Source organism: Simochromis diagramma, unplaced genomic scaffold (assembly GCF_900408965.1).
Source record: "Simochromis diagramma unplaced genomic scaffold, fSimDia1.1 OVJJ01000205.1, whole genome shotgun sequence".
Taxonomy (NCBI): domain Eukaryota; kingdom Metazoa; phylum Chordata; class Actinopteri; order Cichliformes; family Cichlidae; genus Simochromis; species Simochromis diagramma.
In genome coordinates, this window is record NW_024386782.1 from 9,156,021 (window position 1) to 9,175,427 (window position 19,407).

A 19,407-nucleotide genomic window follows, 5' to 3' on the forward strand; every position below is an offset into this window, starting at 1 on the left:
GTTCATACTAATGGGGAAAAAATAAATACTAATATCCACGGGCAAGCGTGTTGGAGTAGGTACTATGACAATTACTGTGAACGAGGATCATATTTTAATCTCATTAGAGCACACTATAATGTATCAAATCAACAATGTTGTCTTCAGTAAAATTCATAATGATCTTAATTTGGTTGTCCCTAAGACGATTGGTTTTATATTAAAAATAAGCATCTTAATTTTCTATGTTTAATCTATAATGATACACTATGATGATGTTTTCTATTCACAAACTTTCTTTTTATAATTTTTTCCCCTTGTAATTGTAATGAACACACTGTACCGCTTTAAGCAATCTGACAAACTCCGAGAACAAGCCAGACCTTTGCCACCTTTTTAAGCCTGCAGTAATTATTAACACATTTTTGTTACCAGGCTTCTCCTTCATTTGCATTAAAGCAATCTAATAAATGTGAAAACTAAACTCTCCCAGCTGAAAACATGAAGATAACCAAAAAAAAAAAAAAAAAACAAAATCAAGCATTTATTGGGATAACCTCTAATCTCATTACCTCTGTGATTACAGGGAAAAAAACTGTCTTATTCCCCAACTGCCTCCAAAATTAAGCTCCTAATAAGAAAGCCCAGTGTGAGGTAGAGGGAGATGCAAGGGGTAGATCAGCAGCAGCACCAGCCTTCGTATAAATCCACTGATGCCCCTGTGCTTAGACAGGCTGTTGGTCCACTCCTAAATCATATGGGCTGGGCTGTCACGGCCAAAGACCTTGTCTTCTTGCAGATCAATAGTGATAAGGGAAAATACATTTTTGAGCTGGAAATACTGAAGACAAAAGAGACAACAGATTTCAGAAAGCTCAGGAGGAATGTTAAAAGAATAAAAAGAAATGTTATGTGTCAATTTGGAAATTGATAGTCTCCCTGCATTAGCTTATCATTTAGGCAATACAGTGTGGCCATGCAGTCGAGTGCTGTGAGTGTCTGTATATGTATGTGTGTTTTTTTTGCAGAAGCCTTACTTTGATCTGTCATATAAGATAACATGGTGATATGACAGCATTATTTATTAAAGCAAACTTTCAAGTTTTGCTCCAAAAGCTCAAGTGACAGAATCACAGACGTGTAAAGGAAACTTGTTAAGCTGCTTTTCTCATTACCATTAGGATGTGCATGGCAGATATTTTATGCCATGTTTGTGGGTTGGGTCTGTGGATAGACTAAGATGTCTCAGCGCCTAATGACAGAACACTCCCATTAGCTTGTACTGTAGGTGACTGTGTGTTCTGTGCTAATGAGCAAATGTAGCACGCTAACACTCTAAGCTGAAATCTGAACAATAAATAATTGGGATAAGTGTCTTTTTGCACACACGTGTGCCATTACAAATCAATAGCCACACTTTTATTGCATCACTAATTAAAGATGTTTTCTTCTCTCCTTGGGTTGCTCGGGAGTTCAACACAATTTCCCTCAATCAGGCAATCAATCACTATTAGATCTGTGTGGCACACCAGCATGCAGCAGACAGATGTGGCCTCCAGCAAAAAACTGCAATCCATAAATTGGGGCAGACACACACTTGTAAAAGCCCCGTGACTCCGTAGACATTGCCAGAGCTGCTTGCAAAGCAGCATTTTGCCTTTATTTGTCGACAAAGGGGGTGGCACCAAGCTGCTTTACTGACATGTCTTTTCACAAGAAATTACAGAGAGAAAATGCTCAGCAGAAATTTTCGTGCATGTCTCCCTTGCTGTTTGTCACTTTGCAAATAATAAAATATAATCAGATCCTTTCAAGGTTACAAAACTTCAGCCAAGTAACCGTGCAATATTTTCGTCAACATGCCACGCACTATGTGGAGGATGCGAAGCGGAAACCTTGCTAAAAGTCATTGTAAAAAGCAGGAAAAAAACAGGCATATATCTGTGTACATGCAGCTACACCACGTCTCTTTTTGCCTCTATTGTTCAAATGGAATAAAAGACTCAATGAGCTGATTTGGAATGAGAGGAGAATAATCAGAGCAATACGACGGTCCTTAGAGATCCTTTATTGAATGCATAACAATGAAGCTTGATTGAAATTGATAATGGCGTTGAGGTGCTCCTTTCCACTCACTAATTTGTTCCAAAGCAACCTTTGACATGCATAGGACAATGACAGTGACAATGTAATTAGCCAATTGTTGAAGGAGGTCAAAATATGTGTGTTTTTACCCAAAGGGAATATATTTCAATGCTAAATACTACTATTTGCAAGATACAAAGCTGGGCCCACAAGTGTCATTGAATATTGTGATATACAGTAAATTTGGCTTCCGCAAGTAAATGCCCAAGCTCCGCATTACACTATGTGCGAGCAGAGGGTGAACTGTGTCATATTCCTGTATCAACACAAAGTCAGCATGAAGAAGTGCCGCGGATGTGAAAGTGCTGCTGACCTCGTCCATTTTTCTTCCAGTGCGGTCAAGGCCACCGTGCTGCAATACACCACACAACATCCAATTGTGCAGACTAAAAGGTGTGGAATCGAGGGCTCCTCCGGGCCACCGGCCCCCAGACACCTGTGCTTATGAGAGTCAACAGCAGTGTCAGCATCACCACCAACATGCATCATATAGCTGCCTCACACACGCTTGCAAAACAAAGTTATCTGTCTGCACACAGAGTCGCTCAGGCCTGAGAATATATTATCCACGGACTGCAAAGTGACCTTGATGGCAAAAATGTTCTCCTCTACATTTTGAAGCCACGGTAAAACATGTGCTGCACGAAGACTTCTTGGGGGTCTCAGATTGGTATTATGCATCATGCAATGTGATATTGTTTGATTGAATGCACCAAGTCCAAATTGGATTCCCACTAACGCCTCCTCCCGTCCCTGCCTAGACAAGTACTGATGAAAGATAACCGCCTCTGCATTAATCAAAGAGATGGAGCATTTTGATCCCACTCTCAATTAGATTACATAAATGTAACAATTTGTACAAAATGTGATATCAATTATCAGCAGGTCATTCGGTTTGATCTCTTGCCCTATTCTGTCACAGCAAAGAAAGGAAGGGCACGTGAAATGTGGCTGCCTTTGGTAAATAACTGACTTTCCTTAATCGACGAAAGAAAGGGAAACGTGACCACAACAGTTTATCTGTGACAGGTGTGTGTTATATTCATTTTTGATGTGCATTCTTCTTCTTCTTCTTCTGTTTACATTAATGAACGGTTTAATTATTACTTTTAATCATCAGGCGTGTTAATTGATAACAGAAGAGTCAGAGGTGACTTAAGTCCCATTTCTGCAAGAAGGAAGCACTTAAAAAAACTGAAGAAGCTTCTCGGATGAGAGGTGAAACGTCTTCAAGCAACTTAAAGAAGTCCAGATGCTTTTCTTTGCAAGCTTTGACTACGATGACCTGGATGACTGAGAACCTTCACAGACACACTTAAAAAAACAAAACTACACATCGTTTGCTTCTCGTATGTGTGTTGCGTGTAAGAGGAATTTGATGGTGCTTGCTGTTGATTTAGGATTACAACAGACTCTCAGGAGTGGATGGTTTGATTTGTAGAAGGAGTGGAGGCAGCATCACACGCCTACTTGTCTGTACCTGAAACCGCCAATAACTTGGAAAACAATAGATTGCCCAGGAGGGGGTGAACCGAAAGTCAGCCTTTGTTTATTATTTGCAGATGGAATAAGTATTTTTTTTCCCCCCCTCTCCCTCATCTACAGAAATAAAATATCTCAGATGCGATCTCTTTCGTGGAGCTATCTCATGATAGTTAATTAGGTGTCAGCAGCACAACCCAGGTGACTTAACCTTCATCAGGCTGTATCACATGAGGAGGCAATTTAAGAGAATTATTCATTGTGTCTTTGAGTGGAACATGAAAAAAATATCTTTGCTTGCAAATTGTAAGCCGAGGAAAGATGAATAGACTGCAGAATTCCAAATTCCAGAACGAGTGAGCCATTTATGAAACAATGAGCTTGTTAGCCTGTGATGGGGTGCTCAGTGTATATGTGTATATGCATGTGCACATGTGTTTGTGTGTGTGTTAGAGAGAGAGAGAGAGAGAGATCAATAAAGGATAACCAAAGCAGATTCACACCCTAATCACCGATAAATGATAATCCTTAGGATGTAACATGCAGCAAACAATATTTATCCCAGGGCTGGTGTGATCTGAATGTCACACCTAATGATCGGTAAAATCTGGGCTGTTTTTCATGCCAGCTGACAGACAGCTAACTGGTTTACTGATGCCCATGACATTCAAAAAGCATTTTCTTTCTCAGAGGAGTCTGGAGCCAATGACCAAAGAGTTTGGCTGGGAAACTATAAGGAAATACCAAAATGTTCCACTAAATGTGTGACAATCATCGCTAAATAACTGTGTGAGTCTTTGGTTTGATACACTGCTAAAACTTTTTAATGCCTATGTATATGAAAACCATATACTGCGTTTGGAATCAGGACACTAATGTCCAATTAGCAGTTTTGTAATCGTGTATCTTTTCAGGCTGGAAATGTAAAGCTATAGTTATTTCTTCTACGTTTGAAAGCATACTTTCATTTGATGCATACTTTACCTATAAGACAGACAACAAGAACAACAGCAATAAAAATGCCATGTCAATAGTCATTAGACGAGATAGCTAAAGAGAACCCGCTCCTTTCCAATAGTGAAATTGGCTGTGTCACCGGCAGGGAGAGACAGTGAGATGGGCGGTTTATAGACTAGTGGCCGGGGCTTTTTTTTTTTTTTTTTTTCGTTTTCGTGTCGGACTGGATGGGAGGGCGCAGCAGCCTCAGTACCAGGCAGTGCTCTTCCCTCCGTCAGCTACGGACTGGATAGATAGAGACAGAGGAGGAGGCTGCTACATGCTGCCGCCGCTCCTGACGCTGCTCCTGCCTTTGTCGTAGAAGGATCTCTCTTTTTTTCTCCATCGAGGGCTGTACTTGAGTCAGCGGGATATTCTTTTTTTTTTTTAATTTTTAAATTTCTTTTTTTTTCTCCCTTTCTTTTCACGGATTCGGAGGGAATTAAGCATTCACGGGCGTCCAAATGTGTTCCTTACACGAGGGCAGCGGTCTGCTTCTGCTGCTGGTCTTGGCAGGACTGCAGGTAATGTAACGTGTAAAGCGGCTTCCAGCAGGAGTTACACCGGACAGTTTCGCCGCTTGTTTTCTTTCGTAGCGACGCTGTTAATGTTGAGTTTGGGGAACCCGGGCACGGTGCTTAGACCCTCCAGCGGCCACTTTACATTGCGTGCAGTTTGATAAAAACAGTACACAAAAATCCGCTGTAAAGTGGCTTTGACTTAAATGGCTTCTTTCTTTCTTTTCTTCTTTTTCAAGAGATGCTGCGTGCGCATTTTAGCCAAAAAACAAAAAAAAAAAATCATTTGGATGATTTGCAATCATTTTGCAGGCTAATGTGTTCTCAGTTGGGCGATACAGGCCCACGTTAACCTAGTTATGACTTGGTTATATTTAGTTTGGTTTAATATTTATGTAGATTGCTGCAGCGTGTCCCTGTCCCCCCGGGCGAGTTAATTGTATCTGTGGTAGAAAAGAAAAGTCTTTAAGATGAACAATGAAAAGTAGCCGACTACATGTTATTGTGGTAATTTCACCTCAGTGATGGGATAATGATTGTTGTCCAGCCTTAAGGTTGGAACCCCTCTGTGTAATGGGGTGACTTGTGGAAATGTATTTATTTTCATTAGTCAGACACTTTGAGCAACAGGGAAAAAGCAATCAGGCAGTTAAATGAAAGCTTTTTTGGGATCTGAAAAAGTGGCAACTGTGATTTATGTTAACATTTGTATCTAGAAATATACATCCCTTATATACCTCCCTTATTCTAACGTGCCAGACTTCCAGCTCTGCTCCTCCTCCTGCTCCCCCAACCCCTCCTCTCTGCGAGCATTTTCCATTTAAATTCCTCTGATTAAGAATGGCAAGTGGCACGGATACTCACAATGCTCTTTTTCAGCGGGGCTCCTCTCGTCTTACATTCTTTTGAGAGTGCACGCAAAGAAACAGGGCCAGGCCTCCCTCCCTAAGAGCTGTTAGTTGGCTACATTTGGGCATGCCTGGAGACCAGAGCATTTTTTCTTAATAAGTATACCCTGCGTGTGTTCTTCACAGTCGCTGTTTTCTTTGTTTGGTGCAAAACTCACTCTTTATGGAAACACAAGTTTCATAAGCTTTGTTTTCTTTCTTTACAACAGCCACATTACTCTCTAAATATCTTGTCCCCCCCCCCAACTACAGCTTTCTTCTTGAAATTGGGGGGGATAAAAAGGAACATATTGATCAGTCACAACCTCGCAGAGTCTTTAGAAAAAGCTGTGGTTTGAGGGTGTTTATTCAGACATTCACACGTAAATGTTTATTCCCTCAACAGTGGATTGTTAGCATTTACTTTTTATTCCCTTGTTCCTGTACTTCAAAGTGAAGAGTGTTTGTCTAGAGTAGTGTGTTGATCAGAGGGGCTGGCCGAGAGTGTTGGCTATTACCCTGTGCCTGGGCCCCTACACAGAGACAAATGGAGCTTGTTCTTGCCTAGCCATGCTTTTTGGCTAATGCTTAACCCTTTTGGCCTCATTATCCTAATTGCGGTCCCTGCTATAAAAACAACAGATGCTTTTGTACAACTGTAGGGACTTAAGAACGTGAGCAAGGGGTTTCGGAGGCAACAGGAGTGCATTTCTGAAGGTTGATTTATGACATTGTTGCCCCTTTCCCACCCCCACCCCACTATTACAGATTGCAGCAGAGGGCAGGGGTGCCCCACCATGCAGGCCAGGCTTCTCTGAAGATGTATACAAGGTTGTGGTGCCAGATATCACCGAGAAAGGACAGCCCCTTTTTAACGGTAAGTAGTGAAACATTCCTTGCCCTGTTATGTCTCTCCTTGAGGGTGCGAGTGTGTGCATGCATGCATATCAGTTGAGCATGCTCACCTACCTCCATGTGGTACAATTCAGGGAGGATCAGAACAAGTCTGACAGATTTAAACAATTAGCTTTAGTGCTGTTGTGTGGTATTGCAAGTCATGTAGTTTGCCTTGTAAACCAGCTTAAATGTGCCTCAGCTTTTTATGGCTCTTTTCCGCTTTGCTTGCATGGTGTTTTTTTTTTTTTTCTCATCTCAGAGCAAGTTGAAAACCAGGCACATTGTTAGCTGACTGCTGGGCAAACACTGTGGCTACATTAGTATTATTATTATTATTATTAGTTTACCTTTTTAGCAACTAATATCTGGTGGATCAAAACTTGTTGAATCCAGTGAAGATGTGACTCCTGTTGCAAAGCGTTGAAACCCAATTACTCACACATTCGAACACTTACACAACGTTAATCAAGCAAATAGTTTAGTTATTAAACATTCCCTGCCTTCCAATGAAGGGATGAATCATTTTCATTATCTTATGCCATTGCATTGCAATGTGTTGTCATAATTTATCATCACTTCTGTACAGATTTCAATCAAACTCGTTAAACATTTTCCCTGTTAGTTCAAACACTCAAAAGTTCCTGCTACAATGATAGTGTTCTCAACTACAGGGTGACACTGCTAAGCCCACTCAATAGCAGTAATAACAGCAATTTAAATATCCTGGGGAATGTTTGTTACAGCAGTAGTCCTTCTTTGCTGAACACAGAAGTGGGTTTTATGTTTTTTCCAGCATATAAACTGGTGCAAACAAGAAAGTAGCAGTTCATTACGTTGCAGCAGGCATGACCAATACTGCTTCTTTGGAGTTTAATATTGGTGAAATGAGGATGCAGCTACTGTGAAATGGTACGCAGGTCTGGAGACGGTAATAAAAGTGGAATATATCACCGTTGTGCCATCAGAAGGGTTAGAGCCTTGAGGTCATTTGGACTAGTAAACATTCTCGATTTCACAGCGCGTGCCTAAAACTCGCACGCTGCCGTTGGTGTGAGTCTGTGGGGTGGAGGTGGCGGGGTAGCAGTGCCGAGGGAAGAAAGAAAGGAGCGAGGGAAGAGAGTGCTCCGATGGGTGGGTGCAGCTTTCACTGGGCTTTACCTTGTGCACAAGTTCCTGTTTGATCCAGCAGGTGATGGATTTCCCTCTGTTGGCTCGTGGATGAGCCGTGACTGGGGGTAATCAGGTTCTCTTTTGTTTGCCCCCACACTACCCCCCCTTACCTCCTCTTTTCTCTGCCCTCCCCTCCCCCAGACACATTGCTGCTCTGTGGAGATTTCCTTGACAGAGTGGGGCACTCCTGTGTCATTGTAAGGCAGCAGAGCTCAGCAGCGTGGGATGATGTTAATGAAACTGCATTCTCTAATGAAAATCTCCTGTGGCATGTTTTGAAAGACAAAGCCCCCACAGTGTGAAGAGTATTCCCAAAGTTTTACAACGTTGCTTTCACCATGCTGGTGTAGAATATTGCTTTTCACTAGCAAGCTTTTATTTTTTTAACTAATGCTTCTTTAGCCACGCTGAGCAGGCTGACGCTTTGTTTCCTCGCATTTCATTAACGTCGTCAATTGTGAGCCTGGAGGTTTTAAATAACGAATCGGAAAGACACTGGCTGAATTGTGGAGTAGCTGATTAACCAATGAAGGTTCATTTCAGTATGCAAAGTTTTCTCTTTAAGTTGCTGGTGAAGGGTCACCAGATGTCTGATGGTTTGATTAGTTTATTTGAAAGAGGATCTTCTGGAGTGGCCCATGTAATACTATCAGTGCATTGCGTCTGGTGTCAGTAACATGAGTCCTTTGATCATATGATTTTGCATTTGACCCCAGATGCATTAGACACCTCGGAGGTGAGTCGTCTGACATCTTTGTCCCATCTAATTGCAGCGTCGTCTTTGCCATTGAATGACAATACACATCCCGAGGCCTGTAAGACCTGGAAATGGTGGCGGTTCACATGGAAACTGCTGACATTGTATGCGCTAATTTAAAGACATCCTGTGGATTTAATGATAGGAACTGTGGCCAGCCAGTTAACAATGTGTATTTAGTAGTAAGCGTTAATCAGGTTTGTGTAAAGCAGACTTTAACTGTTTGCTAACCGCGTGAAAGCCCATTGATTTTCATTAGCTTGGTAACAATTAATTGCATCAAAGTAACATGGCGGAGCAACACACAGAAAAGTCAGGGAGTACAACTATTCTTTTATGAGGATTCCTCTACAATGAGCCATTCAAGGGAGGCTGTGCTCATTGTTTGTAGATGCCAAACCACATCAGGCATGGGCAGTTGGGCGCTATGTCTCCACTGGGCTGGATATGACCTTGCTTTTAGGCCGGAATATTTGCTTTGGCCTGATACTACCGAAGAGAAATGACCAAACATAGTTGTTTATTATCAGACCATCACACATGTGAAGGCAGTGCTTCCCCCTTATCTAGTTTAGTTGTTTGACAAAGTGACTTTACTAAATTGCATTTAATTTCAGGTAGGCTGCGGCTGCGGGTGGTTTGCTCCTGGGTTTCTAATGGAATCCTTGCGGCTTTGGAGAGCTGACACACATTGTGCCGTTTTTTTCTAGATGAAGCCTTTAAAGCAGGGTTGCAAAGCGAGTTTGTTGAAGCATTATTCAGCAGAGGTTTCCCTCCCTAAAAACTGGGTTAATGAAAAGCCCAAAAGCTTAATTGAGTTTAATACACTCTCTTATGCTGCTGTTCTGCTATCCCCACCCCCTCCCAACCTTCTATGCTGCTTTCATTTTTCTTTCCTCCACCCCTGAGCCCCGAGTTTCACTTATTTTCTTGACAATTATGGGAGCTCTGGTGATGAAAAAGAAGTATGTTTATAGTCAGCTTTGGCCTTGGTTCAAGTGCTTTAAATGTGCTGGTGTCAAGAGGGCCCAGTTGGCTGGCTGGCTCCACGCATGACTTGGAGGATGGATTTACAGTTGACCGGTTTAATAAAGGGATTGAAAAAAGCAGCATCAATATCAGCGAGTAGAATACATCAGGAAAATGTTTCCAGGCTAAATATATCTCAGAATTTGTAGTAAATGTATTATTTTGACTAAATGCACCTCTTTGCTATGTTTGCAAACCTTTTAGACAAACCGATTTTACTCTTTTGGCAGAAGAACAAATCTGTTTGGAAATTCTAAAATTCTGAACCAGATGAACCCAGTATGTTGTTTTTCTGTCTCTCTGCTCTGTGTTAACTTTCTAATACAGCCGGGGCCACTCATATGTGTTCAAGGGGCCCCAGTGTTTGGTGAGACATGACCCTGCTCGACCTGCTCTGTAAACTGGACCTAGTGCTCAGCAACACACTCAACCTTTCTGCCTAGCCTCAAATTGGGAATGAGGTTGTCGGGGGTTTCCTGATGAAGTATAGATAAATGGAATACCAGCCAAAAAGGTCCTGACCCATCACCGGGGGAGGCCGCAAATGCATAGCACTTCTACCTTATGTTATTCTGACCCGCAGAGATGATCATTCATCACTTAGAGACACAAACGCAAATTTTAAACCTAGGGTTTTTGAGACGTATGCAGGTTTCTAAGCATTTGCCCTCCAGCAGCATGATGGACAGTAGGTAACTATTATGGTTTTTGTTGAGTGGACCGAGAGTTGTATGGATCTGCCTTTGGAAAAATCTATAGAGCTCTTTTGTTTGTTGAAATATTTACTGATAACTCCGAAAAACAGGAGAAACAGGATATTTACTGAGCTGTTGAGATCTCTGTTTTCGGGATGTGTGAGATAGATATATTTTTTTGAAACTCTGTGGCAGCACTTGGCATTTTAATCGCAAAAAATGACTTTATTGATATTCAAATTCATTTTCGAGACGAGATCCATAGGCACAGAGTAACTACCATGCAGTATGGGAAAATTAGGAGCACTATGAGGAGACGCTCGTCCTTTATATTATATTTTCTTTGTATTTCATGTATATTCTTTGTCGCTGCGGAACAACGGGACCATGGCCATCTTTCTCTTTTTACCTCCCTTCATTTTTTTAAGCTAAGGCAGCACTTTCACTATAACTTTGTTCAAAAGAGCAGTCCGCTGCCCCTGCCTCCCTCTTTTTTTTTTTTTTTTTTTCTCAAAGTGAATCAATGAATTCAGGGTCTTTGTTTGCTGAGATCAATATGTTGTAATGAAGGCTGCGCTCCAATTCCCAGCTAAAGAATCACTGTCGGGTTCGGGTTGAATTTGTTTTATTCTTTATTGTTATCAGCCTGCATACATTTGCTTTCATCTGACTTCACTCTACCTTTTCTTTCCTGGGAGCAGCGTGGCCTAGATAACCACCACATATTGTGACGACAGATTGAATCTTGGCAGCAAATGGTTTTGGAGAGTAACCTCTTGTAAGTTGCCGGCAATATAACAAGGAAACAGAGTGACTGGAGTGCCATTGGTAATAACATCGCAGTCATTTGTCAGAACATTATAGCTCCATTGCAATCCTAAGGCTATACTGTAACAGTGAAATACTAGTAATGTTAGCGTATGAAAGCAAATAGACCTATTTGTAGCTAAATTGTGTGCGCTTTCTGAGCCTGCTGTGCGGCATGATTTTATAGGATGCATTTTATTGGTGTCTGAACTTAGCTGAAGTTTTCTCCGAATCAAAGCTAGTATCAAATTAATGCTCCATATTTGGTGGCAAATGGGCAGACACTGGCTTGAAGCTTCTTATCGCCTCAGTTCATGTCCCTCTTATCAGTTACAGGCCCTGCCCTCTACAATGGGCACCTAACAACATACCACTGACACTTGGAAGTAGTTAAGTTGCCCTTCTGTCATGCCTGTGTGTGTGCGTAGGAAGTTCGACCTTGGCATATAATTAGCTTGTTCTGCCCAGAGAGGTCTCAGTGGAGGTGGAGGTGACGAAGTATAATGGTGACTGAAGCTTCTATAACCAGCTAGGTTTAAAGGCTCTGTTAACATAAGATTTGACAGAAAATCGGCTGTCAGGCCGTGCTATATAATTTTGACTGTGACTGGTGTGTTGTAAATGGTCCTTTGCCTCTCGCATAGTGTACACGTGGAACTCCATTTGCCAAATCACAATTTTAATGTCTGTTTTCAAAGCGCAGTGATTGAAGATGGATTTGAGAAGCAGGGATTTCACAGTAGAATTCCTTCACGTGATCATATGAAGGTTAAGGGAGTTTATGAGTTTTTATCTTGCCATGTTTGCAGTTACTAGTGACATGAAAAAGATCTGGAACATTCCTAGTTATTGTGATTATGAATGCCTGGCGCACTGGTTCTGATATGTTTTATTTAATGTGAAGAACACCCAGAACGTGCAATAGATGACCCCGCCGTGTAATGAGGCCATGTATAAATAGCTGTATTGACCTGACTTTCTGCATATATGTCTCTATATAACTGGGCTAGTATTATTTTTCACAAGTGAAATGCTAGAACCAGTGTGGAAAAAAAAAAGAAAATGCCAGCTTGCACCTAGAAGACAATACATCATCACTTTGGAGTGAATTGTTTTCTTTTCTAGGGTCTGATTTGTGGATTTCAGCGTCATTTTTCTTCTGTGGGAGAGCCTTTTTTTTGGCTTGTAGAGCAAACAACTCCACGTCTCTTTCACAGATTCTGTCTCTACAGAGAAAGCGCTCTTTGTAGTGTTTCTCCAGCTGTTTATTGTGCAATAACCCTGTTCGATTTTGCCCACAGTTTCTGTCTGTGCTGTGCTTGTTTTTCTCATTATGTTAAGCTACATGAGTGCACGGAGGACTCTGTCCTCACGTTTACGCTGGCAGGCATGTGAAAGGAAGCCCCTCCCACTCCCCCCGCTGCTTCTCACTCTTGTTAAATCTTTTGTTCGTAAGGCGTTACATTTAACTCCAGCCTTTTTTGCTTTCCACCAGAAAAGTAGGCATTCACTTACTGCTCAGGTGTAAAAGTCGTCGGCATTACCTGTCTTGCATAGCTACGAACGACAGACAGCGGGCAGACAATGCAGTCTTTGAGCGCAGGGTCAAACCAGGAAGCTAATACTCGAATGAATATATTAATGAGATAGTTTGTGCAAAATAAAGACTGAACAAGCCTTGTCTTTAGCCTTTTTTATGTATGCAAGTGACACACATATCTCACATATTTCAAGCCTCAAAATCAAGAGACTACAAGAATTGGCTTTGTATTATTCCTCTGACAAAAGCAAACAAGTGAAATTTGAAGCATGGATAGATTAATTGACCCACATACTGTCGCCGTGTTCACAAAGGCCCAGTATCCTGCTTAGGAAGAGGCCAGTCCAACTATTGTGTTCTGCTGCAAGCTGAAATTTCAATGCACCAGCATTTTTCTGGACACTAGCCTCTTATGACTTGCTAGGTTGTATCTTGTGACATTCTCCATGTTTGATCCAGTCCTCTATCACCTACACCACTCGCCTGTTTTCCCTTCCCCCTCTGCGTCATGATGAGTGCTTTAAGATGGAGGAACTCCCCTGGCTCTATATAATGATTGATGTGCCTTAATTGGGTAATGCAAGGACAGTACTGTAGCATTTAGTCCTTTTACTTTCTTTCTTTCTTTCTTTCTTGGTTGCAGTGACCTTGGTGTGTTCTTGGTTGAATACATATATATTATATATACATATATATATATGCAAACTAGGTCCTAAAGCTTTCAGTGTAATATTGATTTGGACTGGCGATTGTAAATATTTCTTTACATTCTCTCCCCACAAACTGTTGGCTCATCATATGTAGCCCACAGTATTACTCGTCTCAAGTGATCTACTGTTACCAGGCCTTGCTGACACCAGTGTCTGCCAACCCCAGGGATATTATGATTGACCTACAGCAATTTCTTGCCTCCATTTGAGCATGCACTATAGCAGTAAGCAACATATCACTTTGCGGTCTGTGTTGTCTAAGTTTATATTAGCTGTGTCGATATTTACTAAGACATTAAAGATCTCGGAGAATGTCACCGTTTTCCCCCCAGTTGCACTGCCTCCTCAGCAGAACAGGGTCTGCAAGGGTAATGTTTTTATTTTTTTTTCTAATTGGTTATGCAAACTGCAGGTCTGATAGTTCAAAGCATGTTTAACCAAGATATATGGTGCTTAGGTACGTAAGAACAAAGAACAGGCATGTTTGAATCTGATTTCGATTGGTATCGCTCTTGTTATGAATGTACCTTTTCTGACATTTGTGTGCTTCCTTGCTTTTGTCCTTCCTATTCTTTATGAATTGAACAGCATTTGCTAGAAAACGTAAGCTAGCTATACAGTCAAGTAGCTACATTAGCAAAGCTTTGCTAGAAGTGGCTGTAAGATTTCTGAGATATAAATGTTACCACAAAACTTACTTTTACGTTCATATGAGATCTTAGCTAGCAGTGGTGTGGTTTGCACAGAAGAAAACTTGAACAAGGGAAGCTATATAACTCCTTGTTACAATGCAATGCCATACTCTTTGGATGCTGCGTGATTGGAGCTGGTTTCCTCCCACAACAGGACACTGACCCAAAGCAGAGCTTCAAACTTTGCAAAAACTAAAGTTTTAACAAAAGAAGCAGTCAGTTGTACATTGCTTGTAACAATGGCAGATCTCAAATGAATATTAATGAGATGTGTTTTGCAAATGTGCAAAATAACGAACAGAGCAAGCCCTGTCTTTAGCCTTTTTATGTATGCAAGTCACACACACAGGTCACACATATTTTAACCCAGATTTGAACCCCATTTTAAGCAGAGTGCACGAACTGGCATTATGTATATTTTTTTCACAACACAAGTGAGATTTGAAGCAGAGGTATGTTAAATCAGCTTTTAAGAATCTATCTATTCCCAGTCGGACTTGGGGATGGATGTTTAACAAGATTCAGGTGAAATGTGTCTAAACAGGCAGAATTTGCAAGTCCTGCAAGCCTTTGACTTCTGCATTATTCTTCAAGATATTCAAATATGTAAACCAAAAATATATTTTAGGTGAAACTTAAAACTTCTATTCAGCTACCCTAAAAACAACAACAGCATTGTGATGTAAATTATAGGGCATATTACACATGTCTGCCTATTCTCACCTGTCAAAGCAGCTCAGGTATTGTCACTATTTTAATGGCCACTTTCTTCCAAGTACTGGGCCATGCTTAGTGTCCCGAGTTCTTCCGTACTTGTTCATTTTCTTTATGGCTTTATATCATTTTATCCTGGGCAGATAGAATCTGCCTGTGTCAGAGAGCTGGCAGCAGCTGCCCATTAGATCTGCATGAGCACTAATATTAAAATCAATATTTACATTCCTAACTTTGAAATCTTATTCTGCATGTCAGTGTTTTTTTTGTTTTTTTTCCTTTGTTTAAATTAGCAGGAAACCTGTTGGCACACTTGTCTAGATTCCAAGATGGTTGTGGTGGGCAAAAACACATAGCTGGAAGAAGAAAATCATAGCTGTACTAGTGGAAGGTGAGATCAGATAATTTGCCCAATGCCATGAAGCAGTCAAGGCCATGAAACTACTATGAAATCCCAGCTGTTTCCATAGTTTAGTCTCTTGACGCCTGAAGCAGAAAAAGTAGTCTTAACAAAAACCTTCGGGTCAGACGTTAGACTGGTGCTGTGCTTTACAGCGTGCAGGTGCTGCTGTTTTCTGGTCACTCATACTGATCTTTTTTAGCCAAGGGAAATGCATGGCAAATACAGTGTATCTGTTTTCCCATACAGGGTGTTGTGTGATTCAAGGTTAAAAAAAAACAACAAAAAACTCAATAAGGCCTTAAAGAACTTTCAGAAATCCCTCTGTATGCTGTGAATGTGGCCTCGAAAAAGTCAGAATTGGTCGAGAGAATTGCACGTCTCTGCTCTTTATCTTTTCCCCTTTGTGTATATTTCTAAAGATCAGAAAGTAGTGAGTTGAACTATTGCTCAATAAAATTGAACTTTGACGAACTGAACATTCATTGAAAACACAATAGAAGTCCCTCAATAGCTTTTTAGTTGGAGTACCAGAAGTCGTTACACTTTGTATGGCCTGGATTTGAAGATGCTGAACAACATCCCACCTACCTTCCATCTGATTTCTCACAAATAGAATATGCTCGGTCTTACTGTATATAGGTCCTGTGTCAGTTCTTCGCTGTCACACTAAGTGATCTAAATGTTGTGACCTTTGAAGAAGATAAGCTTCCTTTGGCTGACTTGAAGAGTTTGGAATAACGCCTTGAACCATTAATTCGCGGCACTGCTAACCATACGAGGGCTATGAGCCAAGGTTATTGACCTTTCACGCCTGTCACTAGTGATAGAGGGACCCACACCCAGAAGGGAAAATAAAATGTGCTTATTAAGGAGCCGAGCTTTGTATCGAACCGAGGGGGCAGCTTTATTCTCCAGATTTTTTTTTTATTAGTTTTTTTGCTTTCATTTAAATCATTACTGTGTTTTTTTTAAACAGTGTTTGACCAATTGTTTTCAAATAAATTAGACAGCGAGAGCACATACAGCTAGAATTACACAAAATCACAGTGCTTCTATGAATATGTCTGGGAGAGATCGGGGTATGTAATGTGCAGACTCCATGGAGGATTAAAACTTGGAGCACAAAACACATTACAGCAGCCAATCTTAAACTGAGGTCATTATTATCTGATGGATTCAGAGCCACTTGCGAGCCTTTCTGCAAAGATAATTTGAAGGACCTTGGAGTTTTATTTCAATCACAAATCTTTCTTCTTTGGTTTTTTGTTTTTTGTCTTCACTTGCTTATGCTTTATTGCGGCTGAAAGACAATGGGGTAATCTAACAGGCAGAAAAACCATTTGAATAAAATGAAGCATGTAAAGAATGTTTGTGTGGACTGTGGTGAACCAGAGCTGTGAATAGAGAAGATTGAGTACATGTTATTTCAGCCCTGTCCTCCCTCTGAGCTCCCAGCCTGTAAAATCTGGGGGGAGGGATGCATTTATATTGGATCAACATGCTATGATGTTATTTTGTTTTACAGCCCCGCTGGTTTTGTGTTCATAATCATACCTGTTATCTTACTGGATTCAACTGAAACCGGTTTTATAGTGTAGAGAAGCTCTGTGATGCATTGTTTGTATATAGGTCTGCAATTACATCCCAGGGGAAAAGGAAATGGATAAAAACAAGAGACTTGTCCCATAAATGTATTTTAGTTATTAGACAACTTTCGCAGTGCGGTTTAAAATAAGGGCAATTTTAATATCGTGCATTTGTTTCGTTCACATATGTACCTCAGATATTGCGTGCATGCTTCACTATAGTCCAATTTAGAGAATCAGTAAAATTATGCTACTTGCACCATCCTCCAAGGAGGGCTGATATTTTTTCAAGTGTTTGTTTGTTTGTAGGAAGATAGATATAGGTTGAGGTAAAAGGACTAATGCATGAGAATTGCGTGCTTGAGCGTGCTGTTGGTGAGTGCAGTGCCTACTTATGCGTTACGCTGGTGGGGCTTGTTTTTGTGCTTAAATGGACTGTTTATCAAAATGTACAGTATAAAACTGGAAAAAAATATTATCTTGGCCTGTGGGTAGCAGGGGTGGGTATGAGTGGGAGTGTGTATTTTGGACCTGAAAAGCTCCATATCGCAAGAGCTTATACGTCGAGCTGGTGCTGCAGACAAGTGGGTGGCAGCTGATGGAAAAACATGCACTTAGGGTATGATCACACTGTAGCTAAGCATGGCTGTCACCTAAATCTCAGGTTCACACACAGTTCAGTTACAAAAGAGGAGGAGCACAAAATGCTGGAAATGAAAAAGTAAAGCCCAAAAAAATATATCTGGCTGAATTTCAGCGTGTATTTATTTGAAATTTACAATGTGTGTTGAAAACACAGTGGCGAGAGAGTTTTGCAACATCACTCATAACCTTTTTACTTTCTCCTCATTTCTCTTGGAGGTGTGAGTTGCCTGTGCCCTTTCAGTCGCAGATACAGATATAGAGACGGGAATAAGCTGTAACATCCTAACATTTTCAATCCAGACGGCGTCTTTGCACAGGGGCCGCCTCAGAATGTGGGACATTTTGCAGTCTGTGACCGATTGCAGCACTTCTTTAAAGCATTTCTTCTTTAGAGCATTTCTTTAAAAAAAAAAAAAAAGCCATGAAATTTGTCAGAAAGAAGAGTAAGTATTGTGCAAAAGTCTTGAGCCACCCTTCATGTCTGATTATATTTTACTTCTGATGTTTTAAAGTGGTTCTGAATAAGCATTTCTCAAGGTTTTCTGAAAGTCTTTTACATTTGGGTTTATTCAACTTTGGCTGCTGTTTCACTCATTTTCAGTCCAATCCTTTTACCTAACCTTTTTCAGATGACTGCTTTTTTTTTTAATTGTCCAGTTACTTAATACTGGATCGTTCATGGAAAAACAAAAGCCAGCAGCCTGTCACAGTATCTGAAATTCATGTCCTTAAGAAATAGGAAAAATACAGCAAAGACCTGACACAGGACCTGAAAGATGCATTTGACCATTTAGTTACCCCCCACTTGCTCTTCACAAATGGTCTGAGTGAAAGAGTGGCTTACAAGAAGCTATTTCTAAGTAAGGGAAAGAGGAATAAAAAGGCTAAAGTATGCCAAATGGCACAAAAGCTGGGCTGAAAATTAGTGGCAACAGGTCTTATGAAAGTTTTTGGTTTAAATTGCCGTCAGTATGTACGAAGCAGGTCAGGAGAGAGGTACAACAGCGGGAGGTACAATCTTCTGTAAAACACGGCGTTGGAGATCTTGTCAAAACTGACGAATTATGAATGCAGAAAAGTACATCGAGATTTTGATCCGCCATTCAGTACCACCTGGAAAGCGTCTGATTGGCTTCACTTTTCCACATGACAATAATCCCAAACGCACTTCCAATGCAGTAAAGGCATAGCTGGATAGAAAAACCCACAATGGACCTCAGCGTTATTGAAGCAGCGTGGGGTCATCTTAACAAAGAACAGAACAAAAGGCAGCCAACATCCAGAGAAGAGCTCTTTGAATGTCATTCAGGAAGTTCGGAAAACTAGTCCCAAAGACTACTTAAGGAAAAAACAAAAGAGGTGCTTAAGATCAAGCTTGTGTTGAAGTAAAAAGGTGACCATACCAAACATTGACTTTCAAGCTCTGTAGATTTGTACACGCGCTGTTTTTGTTTTGTTTTTATGTTTTTTCTCAATAAATTGCAGCACCTATCTGACTTCAGACTTTTGCCCTGTATTGTAAAAAATGTCGCTTTAATAAAATGAAAGCGATGTTTATTTGAACTATGCAGCCCTGGCGCTTTTGGCCGTTTGTAACCTTTTAACTTATCATGTTCTGCTCTCATGGAGTTTGCCATTTCTAATCTCGGTTGGTGGTTGATAGGGCTGTCAGTCAGGAACACACAGTCCGAACACTAGCTGGCCACCTTAGTCCATTTGTCATTATTAGTGTTTGAGTCAGGTTTTTACCGGAAA

General features: G+C 40.9%; 1 protein-coding gene across 1 annotated transcript in view; it reads left to right on the forward strand.

The window, feature by feature from the left end:
• The first annotated feature begins 4,785 nt into the window (after positions 1-4,785).
• The window catches only part of cdh2 (cadherin 2, type 1, N-cadherin (neuronal)), a 61,735-nt gene continuing 47,113 nt past the window's right edge, over positions 4,786-19,407 (forward strand). The window contains exons 1-2 of the mRNA XM_040021510.1: positions 4,786-5,126; positions 6,776-6,884. Of these exons, the coding sequence (XP_039877444.1) occupies positions 5,067-5,126; positions 6,776-6,884 (169 nt within the window). The 5' untranslated portion in view covers positions 4,786-5,066. The remainder of the gene's footprint in view (positions 5,127-6,775; positions 6,885-19,407) is intronic.